The sequence below is a fragment of the Myxocyprinus asiaticus genome, chromosome 45 (assembly GCF_019703515.2).
Source record: "Myxocyprinus asiaticus isolate MX2 ecotype Aquarium Trade chromosome 45, UBuf_Myxa_2, whole genome shotgun sequence".
NCBI lineage: Eukaryota > Metazoa > Chordata > Actinopteri > Cypriniformes > Catostomidae > Myxocyprinus > Myxocyprinus asiaticus.
The window spans coordinates 473,662-488,984 of NC_059388.1; the positions used below are offsets into that span (position 1 = coordinate 473,662).

Here is a 15,323-nt window from a genome sequence, read left to right on the forward strand (position 1 = left end):
ACAATACAACAATTTTGTTATAAGTTGGAAATATTTTGTGATCTGGGATTTTAAATTGGAGAAGAAAGATGTCACCTGGTATGCGTGGAGGAGAACTATGTTCTGATCCGGAATCTGGTGGTGAGTCAGGTAACATGCTAAGAAAATTTAAAAACATTATGTGCTAAGACAAAAATAAACATGTTGTGTACTAAGAAGCAAACATTATCGTTTAAGAGAGGTATTTCATCCCAAAAAATATATATATAAAACAAAGGTACATGCAACCTTTGATGTAACCTTGCATCAAACCTCTGAACTGGAAAATTTGAAACTCACAAAGCGGTGTCTGTTTCATTGCTCAGATACTGCTCCAGAATACTGGTATCCACTACGGCACTCTCCAACACACCACTCACATCTTGTCCTGATAAAATAAAAATATGTTACACTCTTTCCCAAAGAAGTGTAAACACTGTGCTTTGTGTCACTATCAGACCACTGCTCAGTTTGTTTGAATGGCCCAACCCCTAACACCTAAACCTTACCACAAAGACACTGTTAACCAATAAACAAACATGAGGACCAGAGAAACCTGCTGAACCTTCTAAGCATTTGTGTCTGAAAATAGGGGTAACTGAATTGGGAAGACAGAGATGATGTAGAAAAAGATGTGGAATGGGATGAGGACCATTGCCCACTTTTGCCATCCAGGTGAGGTTGGAGTTGAGGAAGCTCTCCACTGACAAAGGAATCAACCCAAAAATGCTCACAAACATGCCAATACTGAGGAGTGAAAAGACAGAGTATAGGAGTGAGGTGGCAGGCCTTGCGTCATGGTGCCAGAACAACAACCTGTCCCTCACCATCAATAAAACTAAGGAGATGGTTGTGGACCTTTGGAGATCAAGAAGAGGATATCAGCACCAGCTGCTTTACATAGAGGGGGTTGGAGGTGGAGAGAGTGAACTACAAATTCCTTGGGATTCACATTAGTGATGATTTGTCATGGACATTCAACACTAACCAAATAATAAAGGCACAACAGTGACTGTACTTTCTTAGGAAACATATGAAATTCAGTATGCCATCCAAAATTCTCCTGAACTTTTACAGGTGAACTATTTATAGTTTGCTAACAAACAGCTTGAAAATCACTAGATCTACACTTTCAACTACGGACCAGTTGTTTAATCAAAGGTTTGGTAGGCGATCCAATGATATTATGAAGGACCCCACCCACCCAAGAATATGGACTCTTCATACTAATGACATCTGGTATGCGGTATCATAGTTTGAAGAACAAAACATGTGGGATAGTTTTTACCCCCAAGCTCTGAGGCTACTAAACAGCCTCAGTGAGCCTCCCCTACCTCTACTGTACCTTGCTGCAACCCATCTCAACTGGATTACTATGAGGAAAGACTCATACACACACACACTACAAAAACTCAAGGACACTCTCTCTCATACATAACACACAACTCAAGGACTCATTCACATACATAAACAACACTCTCCTTGCACTTTATTTTTTGCTTGGGCACAACCTGCTACTGACTGCGAGTAGTAAGTACACACATCCAAGTGTACTGTTTCTTGACACTTGCCATTTCACCCACTGCTTGATTTTTTATATATTTAACTGTATATCTGATTGTATATTTGACTTATTGTACTCCACTGTCTCAGTATTATATCATTATAGGCATATTGCACTCATTTGAGTCATGACAGCTCTCGGAAAGATGGCATGTTAATGCGAGTATGACATATTGATAGGATATTGGTCTTGGCAGACTAGATCTGCTATGCTGCTATTGCAGCAGAGCAAGTACGGAGACATACTGATTTAACCATGTGGACATTCGAAAAGAACAAGACATGTTGCATCAAGCATGTATGACACGCTGCTGCACAATTAGACATAAATAAAATCCCCATGTAGCAGATCTAGAAAGGTGTAGCTGAGGAGGTGAATTGTTTGTTTAGCCAATCAGAAGATTTTCTGCCTGTCAGTCATTGTGCACGTTCACAAGGAAGTCCATATACACTTGAATAAGTGCCCATATGATGCCCTGCTCCTGTGAAACACTCAGGGTTGGACAGATAAAATGCACAAGGTGGACCCTCCATCTGCTCCAACACAACAGTCTCTAGTGCATTTGTGTGTGTGCGTGTGTCTTTGGAGTGCAGGGTTTTGTGTATCTGGACCAGGAAAGCCCAGAGCTTATTTAACCAGTGACTTAGCCTGGCTATTTATAGATTTATTTAAACTAATGACCTAAGATAGTGATGTGTGCCAGTGCCTGATTTGGCTATGGGTTACCTTGATAAAGAAGTGCTTCTCTGTGTCATGGCCAAAAGCAGACCTTATCATGCAAGCTGATAGAAGAAAAGCCCCAGCAACCACCTTAGCAAATCACATTTTCAGAGAAAACTCTCGCAGCATGCTGCAGTGAAAATGGCTTACTTGCAAACTTAGCTAATTAAAATTTTAGGCAAAAAGAGAGTATCCAAATTGATTGGCTAAACAATTACACAACAAATGACCTATCAGTTAACACCATGGGAGCAGGTATTGTCACATGGACTTGCAGCTACAGGACTGTTTGTCAGAGATAGTAGTTTGCAGCTGAGCAAGTAAGATAACTTTTTCACCCTTTACACAACAATAGATTTCCAATGTTTCCAATTTAACACTACCTCATGATGTCAGCAAAGTTGTCTAATGACTAGGGCTGTCACCATTATTCGATTTAATTTGATTACTCTATTAAAAAAATTCCTTGATTACAAAATGGAAGAATCGCAAAATTGAAAACAAGGCGAAGTGTCCACGATGAGTCCACGGATGACAAGAGGTGTCAGCTGTGTAAGAGCACTTCACTTTAGATTTGAAAAACAATGTTGTTGTCTGCCAACCCGAAAAACCATAATATCACTTCAGAAATGCAACAGCACAATCTGGAGAGCTTAGAGGTGGTGCTGTCCAACAAGTACCTAGGAGTCACATGAACAAAGTGAGCAGAAACACCAGGGGTGCTTCTCATTTCTAAAATTGTGTATCCTTAATTCCTTTCCTTGCTTCTTTTCCTTGCTTCCTAACACCTCCCTTTAAGGACGCAAAAAAAGGATGCAAGGAAAGGAAATGAGGGCGGAGGAATTTGTAAATTTTAAAAATGTATTTGTAAAACGTGCACTTATTTGTGCTTCAGGTGCTTTGACAAAAAAGACTATCGCATAGGATGCTCGTCGCTCAAGCATCCTCTTGAAGCTTCCTCTTTCCTCGGTCCTTGACTCCTTGTTGTGCATTTATAGAATTGATATGTCCTTCATGATGACGGACTTTAATCAGTTTCTGGGTCGAGGGCTCGAGAATGGAGAAACAAGGAAACGAGGATGCTCTTGGAGCACTCTTCACCAGTGCCCCATCAGCATGGGATACTAGCATACTGGTTTGCCCCCACAAGGCTGCTTAACCACGGACGACTGGCTTACTTAACATACTGCTGTTAAACAGTTTTACCAAAAACACCATGCTGGTCAACCAGCTTCACTAGTCTAAGTTGTCTAAATGTTACTATTGGGTGTTAGAAGCTGCTAAAATACAGTTTGAACAAAAGACCAGCTTCCAGTAGCTATATACTAGTCAGAAAGAAGCGGGGCAGGGCTTGAAAAGTGTCAAGGCCCCCATCATAGATAAAACGCATCCCAGAGTACTTCAGAGAAATGTTCCGCAGTAATAATGGGACTGCGAAAACTAATTTAAAGAGTGAAAAGGGAAGATGAACATGAGGTGCCTGGACAGGACAACCTTAATAGCACGTACCACCACAGGAATATAGAAGTGTTGATATTGGGTAATCCCAGTAGAATCTGAAATGGTCTAAAGGAAAATTTCATGTAATGGGCCTTGATCTTTTTGCTCTTCTGACTCTTTATGGATCCATGGCCTTGAACTGACGCTGTTAAACTGCACCAGTATGTAGATTACAACATTTTCCAGCCACCTTATACAGCTGTGAGTCTGCTGTGTCATCTTACTGTAACGTCCTTTAGAAATTCTATTAAGACTGTATAATACACTGTAGAACCTTCATACAATGATATTAGGTCATAAAACACGTTTTTTCATAGTCCTTAATTTGTTGTGGAATGCTGTTAGCATATAATAATAAGTGATGAATATGTATAGATTCTGGGGTTTGTCTTACAATTTTTAAGAATTATTTTAACTTCATGTAATTCTGAAAGAAATAATGACTACTGATGACAGAACAGCATACATTTATAAAATATTAACACGAATTTAGATAAAAATAAGTCAGTAAATTCAGATTATTATGTTCATGTAATTTGAATTAATGACTGTTTAGACTAGACTGGTAGGTTTCAGTAATAAACTGATTTGTAGCTAATAATATGCATGCTAAAATATTATTTTAAAGTATTTTTTTTTTTTTTACTTTATTTTTGACACTGAAGAACATGTATTTATACTGAATTCATGTCACTTCCTACTCGAATACATTGCTTTCAACACCCATTTTCAACCAAAATAATATTAAATCTTTCAGGAACTTTTTTCAAATAAATCAGGGTGAACAGGAGTGATCTAAAGTTCCATTCTGCTATTCACTACTATGAACTCAGATTTCATTATAATGGGAATTTACATATGGTGAAGTACTTAAAAGACAAACAAAAATAGCATTTGCCCACAGTGCACACATTTCTGATTGTCGAGGCCTTTTCACACCAAACACGAATTTTCGCCACAATTAACATTTTGAATAGAAATTATGGATTCCTTTGAAGCCATTCACACCACGAGCGAACATTTACACGTTGACAAAGTGATGTTTTTTTTACGGTGAGCGCGTCAATCTTTTTTCTTTGCCCAACGATGAAAAGCCGCGACCAATAAAATAAGCTTTGGATTCCATGTCAGGAGCTGCAGCTGTTACCAAATCCAGCGCAACTGGTGCCGCTAAAGCACAGAAAGCTGTTTTGATCACCAATATTAAATGCTGAAGGAACTCGAGGAAGAAATCCTGAACCAGCAGTGAGGACGTGCATTTCATTTGCACCAAATGCATGAAAAGCAAAAACATAATATTATTTTTACACTCAATTCTTTCTAATCACCACTCAGACTGTGGTGTAGTCTATACATGTTCAGTAGTCTCATCCTGCAGGTGAAATTGTGAAATTTGTAAAACTGAATGTCCTTGATTACTCAAGTGTCACTTCAGAGCACCATCTTTGTTCAACAGCATTACCTAGGAGCACTTGCCGTTATGTTGATGAAATGTGATTAATTATATAACAAATGAATTATTATAACAAATTGTAATAATTCAAGATGCAATGTTGAAATATGTGACAATTATTGTTTATTTGAACTGCAAAGGTGAAACATTAATTAAAACGGTTGTGTCAGATGTGAAGGTGAGGAGAATTAATGCGTGCATCAGGTGCTTTGACAAAAACATCTTCCACCTAGGATCCACCGTGCATTCTTGTTCAAGCTTCCTCAGGATGCTTTCTCTGTCCTTCATCCTCGCTTCCTTGATTTGGAGGAATTGATATGTCCTTCACTGGTCACAGGCTCAAAGACAGAGGAGTGAGGAAACAAGGATGCATCAATTAGGGTAGGGGTACTCAATAGGCGGACTCCGGTACGGATTCGGACAGAAGGACAATTCAATACAGACCGAGATCTAAATCTTAGTGCTAGCTATCTGACACCTGGCTAAGTGATTGTGTAAGCATACGTGTATAAAAGCTTGGTGTGAATGGCCTTTTAGACTAGCGTGTTAAATGTCTGCAACAGAATCATATGAACAAGTAAAAAGATAGCCAGTACTTTCGCTTCCCTTCTGTTCTTAACATGTGACAACAACATCCAATCAGAGCAGCATAATGGATGGACTGACTCAAGATGGCGCCGAGTATGGCTGCTGCGTTGCGAGCTCTGACACAACGTAGCAATGTTTTGTTTGTTTTGTTCACAATTCTTATGTTTTTTGTCTTGGATGTTGTCTGCCTTATTGTCTACGACAGACAAACACTTTTGGACATTGGTTCAGCGATCTCACACCGAAAACCGGACTTCACATTCCTCAATGCCGACCCGCTGTTTACAAACACGCAAGCAGAGCCCTTTGTCTGGGCAGCACGGCCGCGGAAATGCAAAAGGAAAAGGGGAAACAGAGCCGGCGTTCTCATCAGAGTAAGACGCCGCGCAAATCGACCCCCGCTACCCACTATTCTACTGGCAAATGTTCAGTCTCTGGATAACAAGCTCTGAGAGCTGAAAGCACGGATCTCTTTCCAACGAGAGACGAGGGACTGCTGCATTATCTGCCTAACAGAAACTTGGATGTCTGCGGAGATTCCAGACTCGGCCATTGAACCCGCGGGGTTCTCCGTGCACTGAGCGGACAGAGCGAAAGACCTCTCAGGTAAAACTAGAGGAGGCGGTGTATGTTTTATGATCAACAAATCCTGGTGTGATCAGAGGAACGTACATTCTATCAAGTCTTTCTGTTCTCCTGATCTGGAATTTCTTATGCTTCTGTGTCGACCATTCTGGCTACCGAGGGAATTCACAGCGGTCATTATCACTGCTGTGTACATCCCCCCACAAGCCGACACAGACCGGGCACTCAAGGAACTGTATGGGAGTATAAGTGAGCAGGAAACCGCGCACCCTGAGGCCGTGTTCATTGTGACCGGGGACTTTAATAAAGCCAGTTTAAAATCAGTCGCACCAAAATATCACCAGCACATTAGTTTCAACACACGAGGGGACCGGGTTTTGGACCATTGCTACTCTCCGTTCCGGGATGGCTACAAATCCCTCCCCCGCCCACCATTTGGCAAATCGGACCACGCTTCCATTCTGCTTCTGCCCGCTTACAGGCAGAAATTGAAACAGGAAGCACCCACCCTCAGAACGATCCAGTGCTGATCGGACCAATCAGACTCTATGCTACAAGACTGTTTTGATCACACGGACTGGGAGATGTTCCGGTCCGCCTCTGATGATGACATCGAGCTTTACGCTGATAGCGTAATGTGTTTCATCAGAACGTGCGTAGAGGAAGTGATTCCGACCAGAACTGTATGAATCTATCCAAATCAGAAGCCATGGATCAATAGCGATGTTCGCGCGGCACTTAATGTGCGGACCTCCGCTTTTAATTCCGGGAACGCGGAGGAGCATAAACAAGCCAGTTATGCCCTCCGAAAAACTATCAAAACAGCAAAACGCCAGTACAGGAGCAAGATTGAAGGACAGTTTAACACCACCAACTCTAGAAGCATGTGGCAGGGAATTAACATCATCACGGACTTTAAAGGGAATAAAAACTCCGCCATGAACACTGCTGCTTCTCTACCAGATGAGCTAAATACATTTTATGCTCGTTTCGAGGGAAATAACACCGCCCTCGCGGAGAGAGCTCTCGCGGCTGAAGCTACAGAGGTTAGTTCACTCTCCGTCTCTGTAGCGGATGTAACCTGATCCTTCCGACAGGTGAATATCCGCAAAGCCGCTGGCCCAGACGGCATTCCGGGCTGCGTCATCAGAGCGTGCGCGAACCAGCTGGCTGGTGTTTTTACGGACATTTTCAACCTTTCCCTCTCTTTGTCTGTAGTCCCCACATGCTTTAAAACATCCACCATTGTGCCTGTACCAAAACAATCAAAAATAACTTGTTTAAATGACTGGCGTCCTGTTGCTCTGACCCCCATCATCAGCAAATGTTTTGAGAGACTAATCAGAGATTACATCTGCTCAACCGCTCCACTGATGATGCCATTGCATCTACAATACACACTGCTCTCTCCCACCTGGAAAAAAAGAACACTTATGTGAGAATGCTGTTTGTAGACTACAGCTCAGCATTCAACACCATAGTGCCCTCCAAGCTAGATGAGAAACTCTGGGCTCTGGGCTTAAACAGCTCGCTGTGCAGCTGGATCCTGGACTTCCTGTCAAGCAGATGCCAGGTGGTTAGAATAGGCAGCAACATCTCCTCATCACTAACCCTCAACACTGGAGCCCCGCAGGGCTGTGTTGTCAGCCCACTACTGTATTCCTTGTACACACATGAATGCGTGGCAACACATAGCTCCAATGCCATCATTAAGTTTGCTGATGACACGATGGTGGTAGGTCTGATCACTGACAATGATGAAACAGCCTACAGAGAGGAGGTGCACACTCTGACACACTGGTGTCAGGAGCACAACCTCTCCCTCAACGTCAGTAAGACAAAGGAGCTTGTGGTGGACTTCAGAAGAAAAGACAGAGAACACAGTCCCATCACCATCAATGGAGCACCAGTGGAGAGAGTCAGCAGCTTCAAGTTCCTGGGTGTCCACATCACTGAGGAACTCACATGGTCCGTCCACACTGAAGTCGTTGTGAAGAAGGCTCATCAGCGCCTCTTCTTCCTGAGACGGCTGAGGAAGTTTGGAATGAACCGCCACATTCTCACACGGTTCTACACCTGCACTGTGGAGAGCATCCTGACTGGCTGTATCTCCGCCTGGTACGGCAATAGCACCGCCCACAACCGCAAAGCACTGCAAAGGGTGGTGCGAACTGCCAGACACATCATCGGAGGTGAGCTTCCCTCCCTCCAGGAAATATATACAAGGCAGTGTGTGAAAAAAGCTCGGAGGATCATCAGAGACTCCAGCCATCCGAGCCATGGGCTGTTCTCACTGCTACCATCAGGTAGGCGGTATTGCAGCATCAGGACCCGCACCAACCGACTTCATGATAGCTTCTTCCCCCAAGCAATCAGACTTCTGAACTCTTGATCTCCCACGATCAAAATACATCAGCCCTGCACTTTATTACTCTTCTTATATCTCACACCGGACTGTCATAAATTCTATTATTATTATTATATTATGTTCTCTCTTAACAACTGACTATCAACCGACAGCCTGAATGTCAATACAGTACAATACTGTACATTCTATATTTTATATACTATATATATATATATATATATATATATATATATATATATATATATATATTTTTTTTATATGAATAATGTGTATCTATATAGTAAAAAAAAAAAAACAGCGTATTGTATACTGTACAGTGTATGTTATTATTTGTATATTGTTGAGTGTAATTATGTGTATAACAGATGTTTAAATTGTGTTGTGTTAATTTGATGTTATTGTAAATTGGTATATGTCTCATCACTGTCACGACTGCTATGTTGATCGGAACTGCACCCAAGAATTTCACACACCATTGCACTTGTGTATATGGCTGCTTGACAATAAAGTGATTTGATTTGATTTGATTTTGATAATGGCATCACTATGTCGATGCTGTAATTCCACCCCTTACAAAAATCTAGAGTTCATGGCAAATTTGCAGCAAACTTCCCGCAAATTTGCCACTGATAATTTTCACATGCAAGCTTTGCGACAAACTTGCGGCAAATTGTCAATTTTTGCCAAAGGTTTGCCAGAGGTTCACCACTACTGCAAAAAGCTGCAAACTTCTGGCAAACATTTGCAGCGAAACAAAAGCTCTTTTGCATGTGAAAATAATGAGCGGCAAATTTGCTGCAAATTTCCGGCAAGTTTGTAGCTAGTTTAGATTTTTTGTAAGAGACACTCTCCGGTCAGAGATACTCTAAGATACCAAACTCTGGGGTTCTACTAACGGCTGTAACGGTCAACTAGCGTGTTACGACAGTTTGCGGATTGCAAATAAATGGGGAGAGCAGTAAACTGACATCTACCATACCTGTCACAAAATTGGTCTACTGTGTGGACCTTCAGCTCAATGGAAAATTGGTAAGTGGACCACAAAGATTTAGATTTGAGTACCCCTGAATAAGGGTATAGAGAAGCACCCCATGAGCTTGTCAAGTAGTTCTTCTTCTCATCCATGACAGGTGATGGGCAGACCAGCTGAAAGGTGCGTTGCACCCCTTACTCTACTGGAGTAAACTGACTGTCGATCGGTGGCACTTATTGTAATGGTGTGGATGTGCTAACGGTGATCATTCGCCTTGCTTTTAAAGTGAACGGGCCATCGACGATTCATCTCTTAATAATGTGTAAAAAGGCCTTTAGACCATTAAAACAGATATTTAACATTGTACGAGAATCAGCTAAATCATTTTTCATCAGGTATCTTACCATTGAAGAACTGCTGCAGAGCCTCATTTTCACCAAGAACATCCATTGGAACTTCTCCAGGTCTCCTAAAGTTCATCAAGTGCTACTGATTTCAAACCCCTGTGTGAACGACACAGGGCAGGCTGGATGTTTAATGTGATTAGATAGCATTAACTGACCCAAATACTAATCTGTCAACCTTTCCCCAATTAAAGGACTGAGCTTTCATAGCACATTCAATATGTTTCTAATGTAATCTAACTGAGAAACACATTGGGAAGAAACAATATTATGATCCCACACAGTAAAGGTATTCTAGGTGGATCTTTGTTTTACTTTTGACATTTATTATTCGTCTAGTGTAGTTTGGATTAGATTTTTCTATCCACTTCAGGAAATTACACTACTGTGTCATTTTAAGCAATATTGATTTGTATTATTATGATCTGGTTACATTTATTCATTTTGTCTCTTGCTGTAGAATTTGCAAACATATGTCAACAATTCTTAAATACTTCTAAATTTGAACTATATGTTGCTTAAACATACATTTTCAAAAAAGTATAAAAAGTCAAAGTAAAAGAAGAGCAAAACAAACATCCTCTCTAAACAGGCTCCTGCTCTGTGCTTATGGCCTGGAATGATGGCAGCCATTTTAGTTGATCTAACTGAGATCAAGCTTCACATACAAATCAAATCAACATAAATGACTACACAAGGGAATATATTGTCCTTTTTTTAATTTTTTTTATTCTTATTGAAATTTAAATCTAATTTAGGTTCAAAAATGTATCATTAAAGGATCATTGCGCTGCAAAAAAAATTTAAAAAAATCCTTTTCTTAATTAGTATTTTTGTCTCGTTTTACAGTAAAAAAAGATCTAAACATTCTTAAAAAAAGATTAATTTACCTGACAAGCAAAATTGCATTAGATATTTTGTGGGGGCGGGGGGGTGGGGGTTCAGAGAAATATAAATTTAGTGAGTTTTATGCTTAAAACAAGAAAAAAGTCTTTGCCACTGGGGTAAGAAAAATAAACTTAATTCAAAAGGAAAACAAATGTATTTTTCTTACACCACTGGGAGATTTTTTTTTTCCTTGTTTTAAGCAAAAGTTAACTACATTTGTTCAGATTTCTCTGAAAACGAGACTTAATATTTTATGCCATTTTGCTTGTCAAGTAAATTCATCTTATTTTAAGAATGGTTAGATATAGGGAGTCATGTGACGCCATGCGAGGTTCGGACGTGTGAACGGCGAGCTCTGCGCACTTTTTGAGATTCTATACACTCTGTTTCATAACTGTTCTAGGAGGACAATATGTCAAAGAATTCAAAATCCTAGGGATCTGGAGACATTAAAAGACATTTACATGCTCAAGCTGACACCCCCACGGAGGCCCGAGCCAGGGAGTTGATTTGGTCGGAGAGTTTCGGGAAATTCGGCGAGAAATGTTGAACATGTTGGCAATGCTGACGAAGGTTTTTGCTGACTTGGAGGATCTTGCTGTAATACGTCGATCGATCACTGCCATGGAGACGAAATTCACTGAGGTGGTTACAAGAATGGGGGATGTTGAGAAACGGATCGATTATCTGGAGTCATCGGAGAAGGAATTATCTACTAATCCGCTAGCGACCAAGGTGGATTTGGAGCACATGGAGAACCGTAGCCAGTGGAATAACATTTGTTTCATCGGAATTCCTGAGGGCGAAGGAGGACAGGATATGGTGAAATTCCTAGATGGGCTCCTTCCGAATCTGCTTGATATAGCAGGCCATAAGCTGGAAATCGAGCGAGCTCAAAGGATTCCGGCTGAGGGAGACCGATCAATTCTGGCCAAATTTCTTAGATCAGCCGATAAAGATCTTGTGTTATGTGAGGCGAGGAATAAAGGAAGGCTTTCTTGGAAGAACCATAGCATTTTCTTGTTCTCTGACTTTGTGAATTTGACAAGAGAGAAATGTGAACGATTCAAGGAATGCAAGAAACTCTTATATAAATGGAAGGTCGCTTTTGCACTGATGTTCCCGGCCAAATTGAGAATAGATGCTAAGGATGGCCACAAAACATTCACATGTCCCCAGCAAGCATTGTCCTTCATAAAGTCAATGGAGTAAGTTATTTTGTGGTACTCACGTTGCAGCCAAGTGGACCGACTCACTGAACATTCACTTGACTGTCCGAGGAAACTGAGCGCCTTTTTTGTTTCTTTTTGTGCCGGTTCCGCCTAGCGGCTGGAGTTTGTTTTGTGTAGTAACACTCCTTCGGGACAGTTGTGGATGAATCTGCATGTTCTTTGTGCTTTTGCCTCCTATTGGTTGGAGTTTGTTTTGTGGAGTATTTCTTGCAAGTTATTGGAGTGATTAGGTCATTTGCTGCACTCATGTAGCAGCTGAATGTGTCGGCTCACTGAATATTCGTTTGACTGTCCAATGAAACTGAGTGCCCTTTTTTTTCTTCTTTTTTTGTGCTGGTTCCGCCTAGCGGCTGGAGTTTGTTTTGTGGAGGAACACACCTTCGGGACAGTTATGTGGAGGAATCTACACTCCCTTTATGTTTATTCTGCCAATTGGCTGGAGTTTGTTTTATAGATTTTATAGATTATCTTCTGTTGTGTAAGTCTCACAAAATTTTTATAGAAACACCGGACTTGAGCAATCCGATGGCAAAGTTGTCGCAGGGGCTCTCGTAAGCGGACATGGACCTTTTGAGTTTAGAGGGATGGATGTCAGTTGGCGCTGTTGTGCGTGGGGTTAATGCGCATGTTTTTCTTTTTTCTGTTTGTTTGGTTCTGGGGGAAGTACGGGGTTTGATTGTTGCATTAATGTTGGAATGTGGTCTTTATAATTTTGTTTTTGACACACAATCAATTTTTTCTCATATGTCAAAATGTGAAATGTTATTATGAGTGGATTGTCTCTCTCCATGTGGAATGTGAATGGGTTGGGGAACCCCATAAAAAGAAGGAAGTTCATTTATTTTCTTAAGTGTAAGAAATATGATATAGTGTTTCTTCAAGAAATGCATCTTTCCCCGCAGGAAGCTGAAATATTTGGGAAGATATGGGGTGGACATGTTTTCCTTAGTGCTGGCTCAAGTAAGAGCAGGGGAGTCATTACACTGATAAGTAAGCATCTAAAATTCAAATGTCTCAAACAGATTAAAGATAAATTAAGAAGAGTCATTATTGTTTTAGTAGAAATTCAGGGGTAAAGGTTGATTTTGGCTAATAATTACGCACCTAAGGCTGATGATCAGGGCTTTTTTATAGATCTTGATGGGATGTTGCAAGCCACTGGCACCCCATATGATATAATATTGGGAGGAGACTTTAATCTTTTGATGATCATAGTGAAGCAAAAGTGCACAAGCCCCCTAGAGCAACATTGATGCTTCACAGGATGTGTAAAAATCTTGGTCTTACAGATATTTGGAGACTTTTGAACCCATCTGGTTGGGACTATACATTTTTTTCATCAGTCCATAAGATTTACTCTCGAATAGATTTTTAAAAAATATATATATATCTAAGTCCCTCATATCATCTGTTGTTGATTGCTCAATTGGAAACATTTTACTCTCAGATCAAACCCTGGTGTGTTTAGAGGTGTTGCCACATATGGAGAAAAAGAAATCATATAGTTGCCGCTTTAATTTATCCCTTTTGCAAATACCTGAATTCCAACAAAGGTTAAAGGCTGAAATCAATGTTTATATGGAGACCAACTGGTCCTCAGTATCCTCTGTGGGCGTGGCTTGGGATGCACTTAAGGCGGTTCTTAGGGGTCGGATCATACAGTATGCCTCATTCACCAAAAAATCCAAAGCACGAGGAGGTCAGGTGACGCCATGCGAGAAGCAGACGTGTGAGCGGCTAGCTCTGCGCACTTTGCTGGTTTTTTTATTATTTTCATGTTATAACCGGTGAGATTCGATACACCCAGTTACATATTTGCTCTTTGAGGTAAGCATGGCAAAGAAGTAAAAATCCTCAGACTCTGGAGACATTAAAAGACACTTATGTGCTCAAGCTGAAACCTCTGGCGGCCCTGCGAGCCGGGGACTCGATTTGGATGGCACGTCGGGAGAAGAAATCCAGCGTCAACTGTCCAACATCTCGGTGATGCTGACGAAGGATGTTGCTGACTTGGAGGATCTCGCTGTAATACGTCGATCGATTATGGCGATGGAAACAAAATTCTCTGAGTTGGTCACAAGAGTGGCAGATGTTAAGAAACGAATTGATTATCTGGAGTCATCAGAAAGGGAATTATCCGCTAATCCGACCACGTCCGAAACAGACTTGGAATATATTTTGGAAAAACTGGAAGATCTCGAAAATAGGAATCGAAGGAACAATATAAGAATTGTTGGAATTCCTGAGCATGAAGAGGGCAGAGATATGGTGAAATTTCTGGATGAGCTCTTCCCGAGTCTGCTCAACATATCAGGCCATAAACTGGAAATCGAGTGAGCTCACAGAGTCCCGGCTCGAAGATCTGCTGAGGGAGACAGGCCCCGATCAATTCTGGCCAAATTTCTGAGATCATCCGATAAAGATCTTGTGTTACGCGAGGCGAGGAGCAATGGAAAGCTTTCTCAGAAGAATCACAATATTTTCTTGTTCCCGGATTTTGCGAATGCAACAAGAGAGAAACGCAATCGGTTCAAGGAATGTAAGAAACTCTTACATCAACGGAAGATCGCTTTTGCACTGATGTTTCCGGCCAAACTGAGAATAGACACCAAGGATGGCAGCAAAGTATTTTTATGCCCCAAAAAGGCATTGGCCTTCATACAAACTATGGGTGAGTAAACCATTGGGCGTTTCTTATGTGAGTGGACTGACTCGCTGTTCAGTGTCTCGACTGTCTAAGGAAGCTGGGCGCCATTTTTTGTTTCTTTCTGCATTGGCTCCGCCTAGAGGCTGGAGTTTGTTTTGTGGCATGACTCCTTCAAGAAACTTTTGCATTGACGGAAGTTCGCTTTTACACTGAAGTTCCCGGCCAGATTGAGAATGGACACTATGGATGACCGCAAAATATCTACATGCTCACATAAAGGACATTTTTTATAAAGTTGACGGACTGAGTAATTCATGGTGTATTTTTTTTTTTACGCGGCCTCTGAGTGAATTTGACACTTGATCATCCGAGGAACTGGGATG

At 41.2% G+C, this 15,323-nt stretch overlaps 2 protein-coding genes across 4 annotated transcripts in view; one reads left to right on the forward strand and one right to left on the reverse strand.

The window, feature by feature from the left end:
• The window catches only part of LOC127435309 (ubiquitin carboxyl-terminal hydrolase 15-like), a 277,517-nt gene that overhangs the window by 200,547 nt on the left and 61,647 nt on the right, over nt 1-15,323 (forward strand). The gene's annotated exons all lie outside the window — the stretch shown is intronic.
• The window catches only part of LOC127435311 (myelin regulatory factor-like protein), a 61,687-nt gene that overhangs the window by 39,308 nt on the left and 7,056 nt on the right, over nt 1-15,323 (reverse strand). For all 3 annotated transcript variants that reach the window (XM_051688700.1, XM_051688699.1, XM_051688698.1), the window contains exons 2-4: nt 10,174-10,272; nt 319-406; nt 76-137 (exon numbers count right to left, since the gene is read on the reverse strand). In XM_051688700.1, coding sequence (XP_051544660.1) covers nt 76-137; nt 319-406; nt 10,174-10,249 — 226 coding nt within the window. In that variant the 5' untranslated portion in view covers nt 10,250-10,272. The remainder of the gene's footprint in view (nt 1-75; nt 138-318; nt 407-10,173; nt 10,273-15,323) is intronic.